This window comes from Carassius auratus, chromosome 21, assembly GCF_003368295.1.
Source record: "Carassius auratus strain Wakin chromosome 21, ASM336829v1, whole genome shotgun sequence".
Lineage (NCBI taxonomy): Eukaryota > Metazoa > Chordata > Actinopteri > Cypriniformes > Cyprinidae > Carassius > Carassius auratus.
Genome location: NC_039263.1, coordinates 8962298 through 8981986, shown reverse-complemented (window position 1 = coordinate 8981986; position 19689 = coordinate 8962298). Strand labels below are relative to the sequence as shown.

The window sequence follows — 19689 nt, the reverse complement described above, 5'->3', positions numbered from 1 at the left end:
ATTGAAAACTGGAGACCTATATCACTATTAAATGTTGATTATAAACTACTTGCTTTAATTCTGGCAGTTCGATTAAAATCTGGCCTTAATAGTTGGCGAAACACAAAATGGATTTATGAAAAATAGGCATATTAGCTCTAACATAAGATTAGTTCTTGATCTTATTGATTATTCAGAGAATATTGATTCAGAAGCTATTATAATGTTTTTGGATTTTTATAAAACATTTGATTCCTTAGAACACCAATTTTTGCTTAAATCTCTTAGTCTTTTTGGTTTTGGATGTACTTTTATCAACATGGTGAGCATGCTTTATAATGACATTAACGCTTTAGTTATGGTTGGTTTTCAAACTACTAAACGCTTTAATTGTGACGGGGGAGTGCGCCAAGGTTGCCCCATTTGCCCATTTCTTTTTATGTTAGCCGTTGAATTGTCATCAATTGTTATTTTAAAAAATCCCAGTTTAGAAGGTATTTCTATTTTTGGTAAATAATTTAAAATCTCTCAACTAGCTGATGATACAACTATATTTCTTAAAGACCAAAGTCAAATTCCCCTGTGTATCAATATTATTAATTATTTTTCTGAAGCTTCAGGCTTATATTTAAATGTATCAAAGTGTGAACTATTCTGTCTGTATGACACTCAACAACCTTCGATGCACCATATACCTGTAAAAAACTGTATCAAGTACATGGGGATTTTCCTTACTAAAGATAGATTGCTTTGCCAATTACTTACTTTTTCACATACAAGAAAAAAAAAATTATTTGCTATAATGGTTCTGTTTGGTACTATGTCCCAACTGCCCCAATTTGTTACAATCTCCAGAGTTTCTTTTAAAATGTAATTTCACCCCTTCTATATTACCAATTTCTCTCTCCAAATTTCACCAACAAGTTTTACTTGCTTGGAAATTGTGTTATGTGCACAATTTTTCTCCCCTCAAAGAAATTCTGTGGAATAATTTTTTCAAGGTTCAATATAATTTTTTATGGATAAGAGGTATGATAGAGGTATTGTTTTTGTTTTGAATTTATTTAAAACTGATGGCAGTATACTGGAATATGAAGAATTTATGACTTTGTATAATTTTCCTCTGCCTGCTAGGACTTTCAATTCTGTCATCAAAGCTTTGTCTCCAAGTTATGTGCATTTATTTAAAACACATCTTTTCTTCAATGAGAGAAAAACAATTATGCACAAACTTTTATTGGATGGAGTTAGCCTTATTGATAAAAAATTGAATACTAAACTTATAAAGCTATTGTTACATTACACAGTTTACACATCCCCTCGATGTAAATCTTTCTGGAATATTTTTTTTGACAGTATTCACTGGAAGAGGGTGTGGTTACTCCCAGAGAAATATTGCATGTCTAATTAAATTAGAGATGTACACTTTAAGATTCTTCATAATGTTTATCCAACCAACTCACAAATTGCCTCTTTTGTTGATCTCTCTGACCTCTCTGTGTATTTTTGGGAGAGCTTGGGTTGTTATCTTCCTCACTTTATCAATTATGATTTAAAATTTTAATTGATGGATATGTTTCTCTATTTTTCTGGGAGAGACTATGTTATTGATAGTGTTGTTTATTTCTTTGTGCTGCATTGTAAATTGTTTATTCACAAACACAAAATCTCTTAAAATCTCTTAAACTCACTGATAACAGTAAGAACAACAAGTTTCTTAAGAACTATGTACGTTTTTTTCTTACTTGTTAGAGGAGTCAATTATTGTTTTTATTTATCATTATTATTATTATTTTATTTATATTATTAAATATAATAAACCAAAAATAAAACCTCTTTTGGCCCAGTTCAGGGCCAGTTAAGGGTGATTAACTGGCTGAGATTCAGGCCAGTTATGGCCCATGTGTGGCCCTAGTCTTTAATCCAGTTCTGCGCCACTTCAGGGCTGTCATTCTTTGCTGCACTTGTGCCGAGGGAAAAGTGATTGTGTGGCCTGGATCTGGCCAGAAGACATTTGCTAAAAACTTTACTTTTAAACTTTACCAAGATTCACACTGACATAGGCAGAGAATTGATTTTTCTAACAGGTAGGGTACAAGTGATTTCAAAACATTTCAGCCGGTGTATATATATTGTGAATATATTATTTACCTCATTTAAGATGCATTTGGTAGCCTATTGAGTCAAGCGCTTCATTGTAGTACTACGGTGATATCTCTTAGCGCACAGCACGAGCAGGTCAAACTACAAAGCAGAACATTAATAACTATGACAGGACTGTCACACCCATACCATTATAATGAGACCACCATTATAATAAAACGCCATGAATGTTTAGAATTTAGCTGCCGTGTTTCTGCACATTGTTTCGTGAAGAACACGTCCACAAAAGGAGTTTGCATTCAGAACCGCACAGACACGTTCATTTGCATTCAGGCTCTTTTTGCAGATAGCCTATAAAGTCCAAATATCAACATTATGTTGTATAAATAACGAAGCGAATTCTATTCACCGTCCTTCGGATGAGACGTTAAACCGAGGTCCTGACTCTCTGTGGTCATTAAAAATCCCAGGATGTCTTTCGAAAAGAGTAGAGGTGTGACCTCGGCATCCTGGCTAAATTCGCCCATTGGCCTCTGACCATCATGGCCTCCTAACAATCCCCATATCCGCTGATTGGCTTCATCACTCTGTCTCTTCTCCACCAGTAAGCTGGTGTGTGGTGGGCGTTCTGGCGCACTATGGCTGCCGTCGCATCATCCAGGTGGATGCTGCACACTGGTGGTGGATGAGGAGATACCCCCTGTCTATGTAAAGCCCTTTGAGTGCCTAGAAAAGTGCCTAAATAAATGTAAGGAATTATTATTATTATTAATTATTACATGAAATTATGAGTTTAATCCCAATGATTAAAAATGTGCTATATAAATGCTCACTCTACTGGTCATCTTTAGTGCGCGCAGCTCAAAACAGAAATGCTGAACATTAATAACTACTGTCATATAGGCTAACGTTATAATGAGAGCACTTTTGTAAAAAAAAATGTGACTTGTTAGGGTTTCACTAACGTTTAGTGTTGACTATCTTTTAACCTGATAACTGTCAGTCATGTTTTTGAAGATAGACTTGAATGTGCATGATACACACCTAAATTTTTATATTTCATGTCTGAAAACATTTTGTAACATGATTCTGATGTGCCATTTACATGGTAATGCAATGTCTGATTTTAAAATGGGTTTTGAAGGATGAATTTTGAGATTTTATGTTTTCAAGTGATATATAACTTCTGATGATTTCTAAAATGTGATAGAGAAAAAGGCAACAAAGGTCAAAGCTCCTTTTGTAATGTAGATTTCTGAGGGTGCACTCTTGTCATAAATTAATCTATTACTTTTCCTACATAATTTTTAACAAAAAATATTGGTATAATATGTATTTGGGAGTCTTAGACCTTTCCAACGATATATAGTTTGTCAAGATTAGATTAAATTTGATTGTAATATAGTATAGTCAACGTAGGCGTCCCGTATACAGGACGGGGTGACATTTAACAGGTTAATCACAACATAAAAACATTATTTACCTCGTTTGGATCTGTGAGGTATTTGATACACATTTTCCCTGTGTTAACATCAGTGATGTTAGTCGAATGTGAATAAATAAAATAAAACAAATATGATAAGATACTGAGGCTTTAGATTTTTCAGTGAAATATATGAGGGTCTTTAGCGTAAGATGGATTTTAACATTTTAAATATAATAATATATTTTATTATCAGAGAGATGTAATATCTGAAAGTAATGTTTTAAAATAAAATAAAATAAAAGTAAACTGACAGAATAACTGTACTTGTCGCTGTCACTGGGGCATTACCTTCAATTCTGTACTGAATTTACTGAATTTCAGGAGAATTACGGCACTAATATACAATCCTACAGGGCAGATAAGGTACAAAAGTGTACATTTTCATTGTTATTCTATTCTATTATTTGAAAGTACTGCCCCATTGGCAATTTTTTGTACCTCTCAAAGTATAGTTTTTGCAAAAAAGTTTTTTCTTCTGACAGATACATTATATGGTGGATGAATTACCGCAGAGGCCAAGGCATATCCAGCCAATTCAGAATTTCCTAGGTGACCACAGAATATCGTGATGACAAATGGCAGTAGAAAGTTTAGGATCCTGGAGATGAGCTGTGGATGATGAAAATGCAGATATCAACAGGGAACATGAGTGTAAAAAAAAAAGAAAACAGATATATTCACCAGTCCTACACTAGACTATTTGAACTCCAGGTTATGCCCATCAAAACCAATATTAGTTTTAATATGAAATAAATACAAAAAATGTCATAAATATCATTTATATGGAAAACAATTCCACTTTTAAAATAAAAACCAAAAATGAATTTATATACACTGTTAAAAATCGCTGTAAAAAAATGGCCAAATTTTGACAATAACATACTGTTTTTCATTTAAACGGTGCATTCTGGGTAATATTTATCATTTTCGAGAAGGTAGCCTGCTGCGATGTATCGTAAATTAACAACATTCAAAGTCGACACTCAGCGGCTGTGTTTCAAATCACACCCTACACCCTCATTCACTATTCCTTACATGAGTTTACTAATATAGTCCACCTGACAGAGAGAATGAAAACTAATGAGTGAATTCAGACACTGATCAACAGCTGCTGTTAACGAGTAGAATCACTGAAGAAAAAAGAAACAAGACAAACACATGAATTACAACTGACTTCAGCCACAGCCTTAGATGAAATCAACTGAAGATTTAAACAATCAACAAACAGCTTTATCAACTTCACTCATTACTAACCAGACTATTTCTATCAGATCAGAGATCAGAGATCAAAAGATCTTACTGAGAATTACAGAGATTTAGATGATAATGTTAGTTTCGTTTAGCATCACCATTGTGGAGATCAGTGTTTGCTTTAGTTGAGCTCCTGACCCTTAACTTTTGTATTTTAAATTTTATTTCATTGCTGTATTTGTGTTTTTATGGTACATCTGTTACAGCAATATTAATGTTAATGGTCAAGTGGTTATGGCTGTTTCTGTCAGGCATTATCTACTAGACTTGCTTAAAGTGTTGCTGTAATAGTCAAATATTAATTTTGTTTTGAAATATGTGAGTGAATTACACAATTTTTTTGTTTCTTTAATTTTATGAGAACAAACAATAATGAGATAATCTGAACATATGGATTTAACGACAGTTTGAGTTTTAAATATTTTGGGCAGAGACCGCAACACTCAAAGAGAGACATCAACAATCCGCATATGAATCTCAAAAATGGTGACAATCAAAAGGTTAATGATGCAATGCATGCTGGGTACCAGCACAGGATAAAACTCATCCATGACTCCCAGCATGCATTGCGGCATGAATAAATTATGGTGCTGAATTATTCACTTATTTTCTTCAGCTCTTGTGTGCTTATAATTTTGCTTTTGTCTTAAGTTTAGTAGCATGTATTGTAATGTTCAGAACTTATCTGTTTATTTATTTTGTGGATTGTCACCATTGTTGTGATTCATACGCTGATTATTGATGTTTCTGTCTAAATTTCAGCAAAGGTTTTTTTTTTTTTTATGAGCAAAATTTTCTTAACAGTCTTTCATAACTTAAGGCTCAGAAATGTTTCTTATCTTGCTGCAGTATCAATATTCAATAAGATAAGGGACATGGGATTGGAGCAGAAATAATAGTGTTTGTTCTTGTCAATCTATAAACAACAATACCAGCTTTTTTTTCTTCTGTTCATTTCTTTTTTTCTTTTTTTGCAATAACAAGTTCCAAAGATGCATTGTTATAGCATGCAAAAAAAAAAAAAAAAAACTCTAGTTGTTGAAAGGTCAGATTCAAGAGCCCAACTAAAGTAAACACTGATCTCCATCATGGTAGTGAAAAAAAAAACACCTAAACCTATTTAACTCTCAATAATATCTTCTGTAGACATCTGACAGAAATAAAGTCAGTCTGGTTAGTAATTTGAATCTGGTGAAGCTGTTTTAGGAGTTGTTTAATCAGATCTTTAGAGATTTGATGAATTATTTTATTTCAATTGATTTCATCTAAGGCAATGGCTCAAGTCAGTTGTAGTCCTTGTGTTTCTCTTTCTTTTAGTAATTTTGTTTGTTAATAGCAGGTGTTCATCACTAATGCTCAATCATCAATTAATCACAGAATTATCTCATTAACTTCACTGATACAGCGTTACTCAAACACTCTGTAGTGTGCACACATTATAAGTGTTCATTTAAAACTGAGGATTTTGTTGTGGGGTTTAAAGGGTTAAAGATTTAAGATGAAGAAAAAACAGCATGAAACATAATTTAACAGTAATAAACTGTAATTAATTTACAGGAAACAAACTGTAGAAAAACAGTTATTTACTGGCACCCCTGCCAGTTTTTCTGCACTGTTAAAAATCGCTGTAAAAAAACGGCCAAATTTCGACAGTAACATACTGTTTTTCAGTAAAACAGTGCATTCTGGGTAATATTCATCGTTTTCGAGAAGGTAGCCTGCTGCTATATATCGTAAATTAACAACGTTCAAAGTCGACACTCAGCGGCTGTGTTTCAAATCACACCATACTCCCTCATTCACTATTCCCTACATGAGTTTACTAATATAGTCCACCTAACAGAGAGAATGAAAACTAATGAGTGAATTCAGACAATGATCAACAGCTGCTGTTAATGAGTAGAATCACTGAAGAAAAAAGAAACAAGACAAACACAAGAAATACAACTGACTTCAGCCACATCTTTAGATGAAATCAACTGAAAATTTAAACAATCAACAAACAGCTTTATCAACTTCACTCATTACTAACCGGACTGACTTTATTTCTATCAGATCAGAGATCAGAGATCAAAAGATCTTATTGAGAATTACAGAGGTGTAGATGATAATCTTAGTTTCGTTTAGCATCACCATTGTGGAGATCAGTGTTTGCTTTAGTTGGGCTCCTGACCCTTGACTTTTGTACTTCAACTTTTGTTTCATTGCTATATTTGTATCTTTATGATACATCTATTACAGCAATATTAATCTTGATGATCAAGTGATTATGACTGTTTCTGTCAGGCATGATCTACTAGACTGACTTGTTGTTATAATAGTCAAATAATAATTTGGTGTTGAAATATGTGAGTGAATAACACTTTTCTTTTGTTTGTTTCTTCAAATTTATAAGATTGAACGGTAATGTGATTATCTGGATATGGATTTTTGAGCTTTAAATATTTTGGGCAGCAGTCCTCACAACACTGAAAGAGAGACATCAACAATCAGCATATTAATCTCAACAATGGTGACAATCAAAAGGTTTATGATGCAATGCATGCTGGGTACCAGCACAGGATAAAACTCATCCATGACTCCCAGCATGCATTGCGGCATGAATAAATTATGCCACTGAATTGTTCACTTATTTTCTTGAATTCTTATGTGCTTATCATTTTGCATTTGTTTTAAGTTTTAGTAGCATGTGTTGTGATGTTCAGAACTGATCTGTTCATTTATTTTATGGATTGTCACCATTGCTGTGATTCATACGCTGATTCTTGATGTTTCTGTCTAAATTTCAGCAAAGGTTTTTTTTTTTTATTATGAGTGAAATTTTCTTAACAGTCTTTTATAACTTATGGCTCAGCAGTGTTCCTTATGCTGTAGTATCAATAAGAGAAGAGACATGGGATTAGATCAGAAATAATAGTATTTGTTCTTGTCAATCTATAAACAACATCAGATTTTTTTGCTTCTGTGTACTTTTGTTTTGCTATAACAGGTTCCAAAGGCGCATTGTTATAGCATGTAAAAAAAAAAAACCTTAATTGTTGAAAAGTCACGTTCAAGAGCCCAACTAAAGTAAACACTGATCTCCATCATGGTAGTGAAAAAAACACCTAAACCTATTTAACTCTCCATAAGTTCTTCTGTAGACATCTGACAGAAATAAAGTCAGTCTGGTAAGTAATGTGAATCTGGTGAAGCTGTTTTAGTAGTTGTTTAATCAGATCTTGAGAGATTTGATGTATTCTTTTATTCAGTTGATTTCATCTAAGGCTGTGGTTGAAGTAATTTGTAGTTCTTGTGTTTCTCTTTGCTTCAGTGATTCTGCAGGTGTTTATCACTAATGCTCAATCATCAATTAATCACCGAATTATCTCATTAACTTCACTGATTCGGTGTTACTCTAACACTCTGTAGTGTGCACACATTATAAGTGTTCATTTAAAACTGAGGATTTTCTTGTGGGGTTTAAAGGGTTAAAGATTTAAGATGAAGAAAAAACAGCATTGAACATAATTTAACAGTAATAAACTGTAATTAATTTACAGGAAACAAACTGTAGAAAAACAGTTATTTACTGGCACCCCTGCTGCCAGTAAATGACTGTTTTTCTACTGTTTCTTGCCGTAAATAAATGTTTGCCAGCAAAAAAAGTGTTTTTCTACAGTTTGTTGCCGTTAAGTCAAGGAAAAACAGTAATATACTGTAAAATGTAAACGTCAGATTTACCAAATGAAAAAAAAAGTTAATTTAACTAAAATATTTGTAAACATCCATAGAAAAATTAGGCAAAGTCATACACTGATAATGAGAGTAAATACTGAACTTGACTGTATTAATGTGTGTTTGCACAAGAGAGATCGTTTAGTTTAATGTAGTTTGGTTGTTCACCATTGTGCTGGAGAGTAGAGCCTGTGCTTCAGTCAATGATGAGCCACAAATTCTGATCTTCTGCTGCTTTATATAAACACAGTAAATGTGGAGTCGCCGATACAGTGATGATCTCTGTGTTAAGTACTTCAGCACATACATGTGTGCTATAGCTGACAATGAGCTACAGTGATTTGAGTAAAAGTCATGTATTTAGTTACTTTATTACTGCACATTAAGTGTTTGCATCGTTATATTAAGAAATATTCCTTCTCAGTGGACTCAAATGAAATAAGTTCATAGTACTAACATCGTAGGAATGCTAGTTTTAAAAACTCGAACTGTTTGAAGCAGTGGGAGTGGAGTTAATTTCCATGGTAGAATTTACGGTAAAATACTGTTAAGAAATAGGAGCGGTAAATTAATGGTTAAGAGCTGTAAATTAACAGTACTTTACTGGCACCCCTGCTGCCAGAAAATTACTGTTATTTAACGGCAAATTTTTTTACAGTGTGCAGTTTGTTGCCGTAAATTAACGGTTGCCAGCAAAAAAAGTGTTTTTCTACAGTTTGTTGCCGTTAAGTCAAGGAAAAACAGTAATATACTGTAAAATGTAAATGTCAGGATTACCAAATGAAAAAAAGTTAATTTAACTAAAATATTTGTGAACATCCATACAAAAAAAATATGCAAAATCATACACTGATAAAGAGCGTAAATACTGAACTCAACTGTATTAGTGTGTGTTTGCATAAGAGAGATCTGTTAGTTTAATGTAGTTTTGTCGTTCACCATTGTGCTGGAGAGTAGAGCCTGTGCTTCAGTCAATGATGAGCCACAAATTCTGATCTTTTGTTGCTTTATATAAAGACAGTAAATGTGGATTCTCCTGATACAGTGGTGATCTCTGTGTTAAGTATTTCAGCACATATGTGTGAGCTGCAGTGATCTGAGTAAAAGTCATGCATTTGGTTACTTTACTATTACACATAAAGTGTTTGCAGTTTTATATTAAGAAATATTCCTTCTCAGTGGACTCAAATGAAAGAAGTTCATAGTACTATCATCATAGGAATGCTACTTTTTAAACTCGAACTGTTTGAAGCAGTGGGAGTGGAGTTAATTTCCATGGTAGAATTTACGGTAAAATACTGTCAGAAAATAAGAGTGGTAAATTAATGGTTGAAAGCTGTAAATTAAAAGTACTTTACTGGCACCCCTGCTGCCAGTAAATTACTGTTATTTAACGGCACAATTTTTTACAGTATACTGTGTATGTGTTGGGATATGTTTTTAAAGGTTTTTTATGGTTAATTTTATTTATTTATTTATTGAAACAGACAAGGATAACAAAAAATCAAGAATTACCAAAAGTGAGGGACAGACCACAGAAATTCACTTTGACTCTCAGACAAGCACTCTTCACAACTATTAAACAGGAGCCATCATTTACATCATCATCAATTATAAAAAAGAAAAAGAAAATACTATACTAACTCCAACACTAACTTAAGTTACAGACATAGGTTAAAACCAACCATCACCCCATAACCAGATTTAGCTGGCAAAGCTTTTGTATTTAAAGTTTAATGTGAGTTGCAGCACTTGTGGAGTACATGGAAGAGACATGGAACAAAAAGAGGACTCACCAGGGGCCCTGACAGGCGCAGGACATGGTTGAGCTCCTCTCTGTAGGCCAGGGGAACCCAGCGACGCACACGACTGCAGCAGAAGAGTTTAGAACTAGGTGCTGTTGTTTCTGTGATTTGTTCATGGCTTGCCAGGGGCCCGCAAGCCTCAGGCATACCAGCTTTATCCATTCAGCCGTTGAGTGCAAGAAAATAAGAGAAAAGAATGAAGAGAGAGTGGGAATAAAATAACAGAGTAAAAATAATAAAAGCAATATAGGAATGAGACAGCTTCTCTCCAGCAGTGATTTTTCCAAAAATGTTGTTATCAGTCCATGGAGGCAGAAACAATCAAATAGTGCTGAGACCCTGATTAAGTAACCTACTGCCTTCAGTCACTGAGGGAGCCCAAGAGAGGCAGGTCACAAGCAAGCTCTTTATTATTCCCTGTAGCGATTACAGCAGCTCTTTGGGGGCTGTAAGGGGCAGGTTAGCCTTTCATACTTCTTAAACGCAGCGGTAATCTTATCAGGAATGCCTGTGTAAATAACAGATTGCTGTTCCTTTGAGGAACCCATGTTAGAGCATTGCTTTCTAAGTTGTCAGCTTTTTAATGCAGCATAATGAGCAGAAAAAGCTTTACTTTGGGAAAGATGATCCATAAAGAGGTCTTTAACATGTAAATTTGGAGTTAAGTAAATTATATACTTGCTAAACCACGTCTAGACTGTTAAGGTTTGAATCCCACAAGGATCATATTTGTTAGAAAATTTTTGTGTAGTATAAAATGTGTTTTAATGTTTGGCAAACTAAATCACTTAGATCACCTAAAAATCCTTATTTGTAATATACAGGCACATAACCTCTTGGTAGCTTGCCATGGATCTCCAGCACAAGAAGTCATGGTTGGCATATCACACGCAACCTTTGGTCATTAACTTGCCCATTCAGTAAAACAGTAATGCTTAACCTCTGTCAACCTAGTCTTACACAACCTGTGCTGATTATTTACTAAACTAGACTCTTTGTAACTATTCAAAAAAGTGTGTTCATATATTATTAAAGCTACATGTTTGTTACTGAACAAAGATTCATAATGTAATGAGATATAATATTAATAATAAAATTGCTTTAAGAATCTTTAAAAAATAAAGAAAAAATAAATTTGTAATTATTGTATGTAAAGAAACATTTAATATTCTGCATAAAAAAATAAAAATAATAATAATAACTTGTTAGGATCTAACGTACAAAATGTGCAAAAGTCTTTATTTGTGTGTTCTAAGTCATGCACAGTATGTATGTACATCTCTGTGGGTAGCAAATTAGAACAACCTTTAGCCTTTCCTTTGCAAGTTATCCATTTCTTATCTGATATGCAGTAAGAAATGCTAAAGACTGAAAGGCGGAATGGGAGGGAATAGAAGGAATGAACTAACATGCAATACATTTTTTTTTTATCTTCGCTTATACAAATGCTTGCCACATACAGTATGAATGAATGCATACATAAAGTACATGTATAGTATGATCTGACATGAATACACTCACATTTTTAAGCAAAGACAGTCAATTATGTGTTTATGTATGTGTAATAATGTCTCTTTTGACATGTTCTCAAATTCTTTCCTCTGAATGTTCATGCATCAACCTTTGACGCTGATTCAGTAACTGCATTCTATAGTGCATATTGATGCTGTTCAAGCATAAATAAAATTTTATATGTTATGACAAAAAAGACAAATTATTAGTGGGAAAATAATAAAGTTAAATTTAAAACTGATTTGACAAGTTTAAAACTCACTAATAAAACAAACTAATTATTCAAACTGATGATGTGACTCTTTGTACAGAGGGTCACATGTTCCTGCCTCCTTTGAAGATGTTCTTTTTATCATTCTCAAATTACGATAAATAATAACTTATATACAAATTATACAAATAACTAAGTGCACTTAACCTTAGTATTATTTGTGTGTTTATGTGTGTCTGTGTGTGTGTGTGTGTGTGTCTGTGTGTGTGTGTGAGAGAGAGAGAGAGAGAGAGAGCAATACATCAGTCAAATTTTTATTTTATCATTAACATCATTAGCTTACAATGGTCAAACTGGGCCCCCTGGTGGATAATAATCAGTGCCTGCCCATCGTTATATTATGTAAAAACCCTAATGCATGTTTTAACCAAAGAGTTTAGATATTTTTCCTATTTAAAACTTGATTCTTCTGTAGTTACATCGTGAGATTTTCTAGGCTGATATGGCTAAGAACTATACACTCATTCATCACCTATACACTACGGCGTAATAACCAATGAACTTTGTTGACATACCACAGGTGTAGTAGGTGCTGTGATATAATGCATTTATGTGATATTATGTGATATTATGTAGTTGCAGCAATACAGGAACTATTTTTAGGCACTGCATAATATCACTGCATCTGCTGAACCCATGTGGCAGCAAAATTCGTTGAGTTTTAAATAAGAAATATATCGAAACTCTCTGGTAATTTTTGAGTGAGATGCTTACGGTCTAATAAGATTCAATGAACAATGCTAAGCTAAGCTAAATGTGCTACTGCCAGACCTGGAGATGGATTAACCGGATTTCGAAAATGGTAGAGGAGTTGAAAATGAGCCTATTTTCAGAAATAGTCTAATGTTCCTTTTAGATAACAGTATTTCTATCAAATTTTATTTTACTGTAACATTATTTGCAGTACAAAAAAAATAAAAATAAAACATTACCCTGTGTCACCTTCACTCAACACAGATATCACATACAGTTTAAACACTGAAAGAATTTATGATTCACTTGGGTTGGGTTATATATATTTATATTTAATGCTTTTGGCATTGCCATCCATTATAGGACATTCAATTTGTCTTATCACAAATGTTTTATGAATGTGAGATTATATCTTTATAGGATTTCTCTCTTTTCATCCTTCCAATTCCTTCTGGAGAGATAGAGATGACACTTCAGCCATTCAGCCTATTTTTGCACAACACTAAAAGGTCTGTGACCGTGAGGGGAGGTGATTTCAATTCCTGTTAAGTGCAGTAAAGTGACATAATATAAAGCATTGGAGTGAAGACACAAGCCTCTCTAGCCTTCATGCAACCTTTGGATTTGGCATTTTCCAGAGAACTGTCGCACAAAGCTTTGGTAAGTAAATAGTACTCAAAAGTTGCTATGAATTTCTGAGAACGCATTTAAGATTTCACATTTTCTATTAAATGACTTTGCAACTGCCAGAAATGATTAAAAGCATAGTGTACACTGAAAAATGTAAAATCTTGCAATGATTTACTTACCCTCATGTTGTCCAAAACTTGTATATATATATTATATATATATATGTTACGGTCCGCGATCTTTTGTGCTGTGTTTTTTTTTCTCCATTTTCACTCTCATGCTCTCAGGTACCACCTTCCTTGGATTCTGCAAGGAATATTAGATTATATATATATTAGATTATTTTCTTAAATATTTCTGGCAAGATATTAATTTATTTATTCAGTTCCATAAATCATTCCATAAATAAGACTTTCTTATACATTTTCCAGACTTGTTTAGATATCTTTTTGTTATTCAGGATATCTGGCAGATGTTCAAAGATGAAAGTATCTGTTAGTGTTTCTTTGTTCCTGATGTGCCTTGTCAGTCAAGTAAAAGGTAATGTATTACTACATTTTCAAAGTCTCATGCTTCAAAGGAGATCCAAATACTGCTTGTTCTAACATTTCACCAAATGTTGTTTAGTATATCAAAACAGAAAGAGTGTTTTAACCTTTAGAGTATAATTATATATTTAACCTGATTATTATTATAGGACATATACAGGGTATTAACCAGTACTGCAACAGTTTTAGTTTCTTATGCCTGAACGAATTGCTCAATAGTTAATTTTTTCTAAACAGCAGTCACCATTGAGTCATGTCCACTTGCCACCGGGAACTTGCTTCGGACAGAGATTGAGAAAACTCTCACTCTGACTTGTATTATTGATGAAGGTATTGACCCATCCAACCAAAATGAATTGCAGTGGTTCCGCAACGGTGTCCAGGTGAACCTGGCAGAAGAAAACCGCCGGTCCAGAAGTAGTCTGTGCGTACAGCCTGTCACTAAAGAGGACAATGGAGCTGTCTTTATCTGTCAGCTGAAGGCTGATGCAAGTGTAAACAGCTCCATCGAGTTTGACGTCCAGTGTAAGTTTAATGTTACTTGGGGGAATATAAGTAAACTAAAACATTGGTATACATTTAATTTCTGTTCTGCAGTTTCAGCATGAACTCCGCAAGGAATCTATTTTCATTAAATGCACATTGTTATATGTTAAGGAATGTTAAGGTTATATCCATTTTTACAACTTCATTGTGACAATGGGCCTCTAAACCCTAAACAGTGTTACAGTTTAAACAATAAACATGCTTTAAATTAGTTATTAATGAAAGTGTTTTAAACTAACTTTGAAACTTTAAATGGGCCTTGGATTGGAATCTGGACCATTTCTCAAAAATAAACTAGAATGGAACTGAGCCAAACTCTTGTGATGAATATGCTGTTGCAATATGTGAGTGGCTGGTGAAAAATTGCTGGTTTTTAACTTTGGATGTTGGCAAAATAAAATAGTAAGCAGAATTGTCGAGCACTGTTTTATTTTAAGCTTTGAATGCCATTATATTACAGATCCCCCAGACCTTAATGACACTAAGGAAGTATTTGTTGAAGAAACAAGTGATGTTGTTCTGTCCTGTGATGTCCGTGCCAACCCACCAGTAACTGTGGCTTGGAAAAAGGATGGTGAAGTTCTGGATCTGACCTCTGGCAGTTACATAACAACTAATAATGGCATTAATGCTAGGTTATCAATCACAAAAACTAAGCGTGATGTACATCAAGGAACGTACACATGTGAAGTTAATTCATCTGTCTATGGAATTATGGGCAGGACCTTTACTGTTATGGTTCAAGGTTTGTTGTCCTGTTTTATCCTTATTTGAACTTTGATGTTTTGTAGTCTGTTTTACTTTTATAAATTATATTACATTTTTGAAAGGTATATTCAACTTTCTTTTCCCTTAGATAAAGTGCTAAGGTTCCCTGTAGGACCCACAATTGCTGGAGTGGTGGTGGTTTTATGTACAATTGTATTCGCACTCATTTCTAGAAGGAATAAAATTATTAAGGTAAGTCAGCTTCAGTTTTGATTAAAAAAAATAAAAAATAAAAAAAGACAGTGGCCATGTCTAAAATAAAAGTTGTTTATATTACTTTTTTTTTTTGCCTTAAACTATTGAAACAAATTAAAAAGGCTTTGTCTTTTTGGTGTCCTATAGTGCATTAAACCAAACTGAACATCTCCACATGGAATTCTCAAGAATTCAAACCACAGCTATTTGAGATGTTAAGCATGGAGAAGATCATTACTGGACTTCAAAATGGGACACCAATCTTAAATAAAAATTTGAACAAAAAACAAACATCTCCTTTCATTCCTGCTTAGAACCCTTTGTTTTTTTATTGTTAAATTAGAATGTGAATAGATGTCTGTTAAACAAATCTTTATTGTGATTTTTTTGTTTTTTTGTTGATGATTTCATTGTGTGTTTCTTCTCGGATTCCAAGGTTATTGAGCAATTGCATTAAAAAAGACTTTATATTTTGTCTCTGAGCCAGCAAAGACACACCTAAATTGATGGGTGCATTTGTTAGCGACAGTAAAACAATCTCATTAAAGTGAATTGCAGGATATTTTACATTCTCAGGGGCAAGATTTTTATTGCATAAATTGGCCTGTTAAGTGTACTTAGAAGTCATTAACCTTTAACCATCCACTTAGATCATAAGCAATATGTGGTTGTAATCATAAAGAAATGTTCCATTTTATTCTAATAAGGTTTAGGTAGGCTATTTTCACTGTTTGCATTGTACATTGCATGTCAAGTTAAATGCTGAGACAAATAAAAATTGTATAATATTTCAGATTTGTTGAACAGACCTAACTGCACATTTAGAATGTTTCCTTTCTCTGACGTACCAATTTCAGGGTTGCTCGGTGCAAAACATTTTTTTAAATGTAAATGGTAGTGCACTGAACACTGTTCTAATGGCGCAAGAGCTGCAACTATGGTAGCTGAGAAGGCCATTATTTGTGTTCTTTTTGAAGAATTTTCAGAGCCTGATGAAATCGGTATTAATACTTGTTTAATACTGCAAAATATGCTCAATGTTACAGTCACTGCCCCCTTGTGACGATTCGTGTACCAGAGAGACACAGGAGAGAGTAGATCCAATTGCAGATGTTTATTGTACAAGGGTAATCCAAATCGTAGTCGAACAAGCCAAGGTCAAAGCCAAAACAGACAGTCCAAAATAAACAAACAAAAAACAAAGAAGGGAACAGGAAAGGGAACTCGGAAGACGAGAGGTTAGGTTGAATCTCGGAAGATGAGAAGACGAAGGAGAATCTCGGATGACGAGAAGACTGATAACACGAAGGGTAAGGACTCAATACAAACAACAGGAAAAGACTGGTATTTATAGGGAGGCTAATGACAATAAAGTTACTGCACCTGATGCAATTAACAGGAGTGCAATTACTGTGAAGACAGGACCAGACTAGAGGAATTTTAGTGCCTAGGGTGAAGTGCCTAAGGGGAAGTGAGCCCACTAGTGGACACCCAGGGAAACAGAGACTAGACAGTGTGACACCTTGCCGTCCAGAATAAAAGCGAACATCCCAATCGAGTGAAGGGATGTGGTTCCTAATTATTGTGAGCCAACGTGAAGGATAATCCACTTCTTACCTTCAAGACTGTGTTATGATCTATATGACCATATTATTTTTATTGTGAGAATTATGCGTATCATTATTGCTAATCACTGTTGTTGTGCTATGTTATTGTAATATTCACCATTATATAATCAGAGGAGTATAGAAAAGTTTATGAAATTGTCCCTCCACAATACAATAGCAAAATATATAAACATGTATAGCATTCATGTAAAATTAATCACTGTCTAGCACACCTTTCTAAGGAAAGGATATGGACAGTGTTTTCTCTACTTCCTGTTGGCCTTCATTAGCTAATCATAGCTCCATGTAGCTGTTTTTATTTTATATTTTTTCTCTATAATCTTTCTTACTATCACTGTCTGTTTGTTTCTTACTGCTAAATTCAGAAAAAACAGAGATGTTAATCATAGGGCCTAAAAACTCTGCTTGCAATAACCTAGAACACTGTCTAAGACTTGATGGTTGCTCTGTCAATTCTTCGTTATCAGTAAGGAACCTAGTTGTGCTACTTGATCGCAATCTTTCCTTAGAAAGCCACGTTTCTAGCATTTGTAAAACTGCATTTTTCCATCTCAAAAATATATCTAAATTACGGCCTATGCTCTCAATGTCAAATGCAGAAATGTTAATCCATGCATTTATGACTTCAAGGTTAGACTATTGTAATGCTTTATTGGGTGGTTGTTCTGCACGCTTGGTAAACAAACTACAGCTAGTCCAAAATGCAGCAGCAAGAGTTCTTACTAGAACCAGGAAGTATGATCATATTAGCCCGGTCCTGTCCACACTGCACTGGCTCCCTATCAAACATCGTATAGATTTTAAAATATTGCTTATTACTTATAAAGCCCTGAATGGTTTAGCACCTCAGTATTTGAATGAGCTCCTTTTACATTATACTCCTCTACGTCCGCTACGTTCTCAAAACTCAGGCAATTTGATAATACCTAGAATATCAAAATCAACTGCGGGCGGCAGATCCTTTTCCTATTTGGCGCCTAAACTCTGGAATAACCTACCTAACATTGTTCGGGAGGCAGACACACTCTTGTAGTTTAAAACTAGATTAAAGACCCATCTCTTTAACCTGGCATACACATAACATACTAATATGCTTTTAATATCCAAATCCGTTAAAGGATTTTTAGGCTGCATTAATTAGGTAAACCAGAAACGGAAACACTTCACATAACACCGTACTTTCTACATCATTAGAAGAATGGCATCTACGCTAATATTTGTCTGTTTCTCTCTTGTTCCGAGGTCACCGTGGCCACCAGATCCAGTCTGTATCCAGATCAGAGGGTCACTGCAGTCACCCGGATCCAGTACGTATCCAGACCAGATGGTGGATCAGCACCTAGAAAGGACCTCTACTGCCCTGAAAGACAGCGGAGACCAGGACAACTAGAGCCCCAGATACAGATCCCCTGTAAAGACCTTGTCTCAGAGGACCACCAGGACAAGACCACAGGAAACAGATGATTCTTCTGCACAATCTGACTTTGCTGCAGCCTGGAATTTAACTACTGGTTTCGTCTGGTCAGAGGAGAACTGGCCCCCAAACTGAGCCTGGTTTCTCCCAAGGTTTTTTTCTCCATTCTGTCACCGATGGAGTTTCGGTTCCTTGCCACTGTCGCCTCTGGCTTGCTTAGTTGGGGTCACTTCATCTACAGCGATATCTTGCAAATAAATGCACAGACACTATTTAAACTGAACAGAGATGACATAACTGAATTCAATGATGAACTGCCTTTAACTATCATTTTGCATTATTGAGACACTGTTTTCCAAATGAATGTTGTTCAGTGCTTTGACGCAATGTATTTTGTTTAAAGCACTATATAAATAAAGGTGATTGATTGGACCAGAAGACATTGCAATTACTAAATTATATTTAGACCGACTTAAAGAAGTTCCAGATCTATACTTGTGCTCTTATTATTTCAGTTATCTTGCCTTTAAAGGGGGGGGTGAAATGCTAATTTTCACTCAATCTCCTGTCAATCTTGAGTACCTATAGAGAAATACTGAATCCCTCATATCTCCAAAAAGTCTTTAGTTTTATTATATTTATAAGAGAAAAATAGTCTGTGCCGATTTTTTTCAGAAAAACACGAGCCGCTGGAGGCGTGATGTGTGGGCGGAGCTAAAGAATCACAAGCGCAAATAGGCTTTTGCGTTGAGAGCGTTTGGAAGTTGTGACATTACTGTGAGGAAAAAAAAAACATCATTCAAAACAAACCATGGCTAACAGTCAGATTCTTTTTATGAAGAATGAGTTTATTTATGATCCAGAATCAGATCCCGAGGCTGAAACTGAACAAGAGCAGCTGCAGCAACGACTACAACAGCGTCTATGTATTGTATGTATTGAAACTGTATATATTTGCTTATGTAACCCCTCTCTCCTGGGTCCTTTCTGGCGCTCCTCGCACTCGCTCCGAGCGGGGGCTCGAACCCGGGTCTCCTTGATGTGCTTACGCGCCGATAGCCAAGTTACCAACACAGAGATATTTGAAGCAGTTTTTATCCTTAAGAAATAAACGATATGCAAATCCGGCGTCAAACTGGGCCT

At 34.6% G+C, this 19689-nt stretch overlaps 2 protein-coding genes across 7 annotated transcripts in view; one reads left to right on the top strand and one right to left on the bottom strand.

Moving 5' to 3' along the window:
- Positions 1 to 11396, bottom strand: part of slc47a1 (solute carrier family 47 member 1) — a 32658-nt gene extending 21262 nt beyond the window's left edge. For 2 of the 5 annotated variants that reach the window (XM_026195740.1, XM_026195741.1), the window contains exon 1: positions 10333 to 11394. In XM_026195740.1, coding sequence (XP_026051525.1) covers positions 10333 to 10503 — 171 coding nt within the window. In that variant the 5' untranslated portion in view covers positions 10504 to 11394. Of the gene's footprint in view, positions 1 to 4075; positions 4178 to 10332 lie in introns of all 5 variants that reach the window. The other 3 variants (XM_026195738.1, XM_026195737.1, XM_026195739.1) reach the window with 3 other exon arrangements.
- Positions 11397 to 13273: 1877 nt separating this feature from the next.
- Positions 13274 to 15791, top strand: tmigd1 (transmembrane and immunoglobulin domain containing 1). Of its 2 annotated transcripts, none has more exons than XM_026195743.1 (6): positions 13274 to 13477; positions 13908 to 13987; positions 14236 to 14520; positions 15002 to 15286; positions 15398 to 15501; positions 15652 to 15791. In XM_026195743.1, exons 2-6 carry the CDS (start codon positions 13930 to 13932, stop codon positions 15667 to 15669), a joined length of 750 nt encoding a protein of 249 aa, XP_026051528.1. In that variant the 5' UTR covers positions 13274 to 13477; positions 13908 to 13929; the 3' UTR covers positions 15670 to 15791. The 2 variants fall into 2 exon arrangements, with proteins under 2 accessions (XP_026051528.1, XP_026051527.1); XM_026195742.1 differs by having other exon boundaries at positions 13276 to 13477; positions 14233 to 14520.
- Positions 15792 to 19689: the final 3898 nt, after the last annotated feature.

Bases quoted from the DNA above. Each gene is read 5' to 3' on its own strand.
- tmigd1 (XM_026195742.1), top strand. From the start codon at position 13,930: ATGAAAGTATCTGTTAGTGTTTCTTTGTTCCTGATGTGCCTTGTCAGT. The intron at 13,988-14,232 runs GTAATGTATTAC...TTTTCTAAACAG, and splicing joins CCTTGTCAGTCAAGTAAAAG to CAGTCACCATTGAGTCATGT. The intron at 15,287-15,397 runs GTTTGTTGTCCT...CTTTTCCCTTAG, and splicing joins CTTTACTGTTATGGTTCAAG to ATAAAGTGCTAAGGTTCCCT.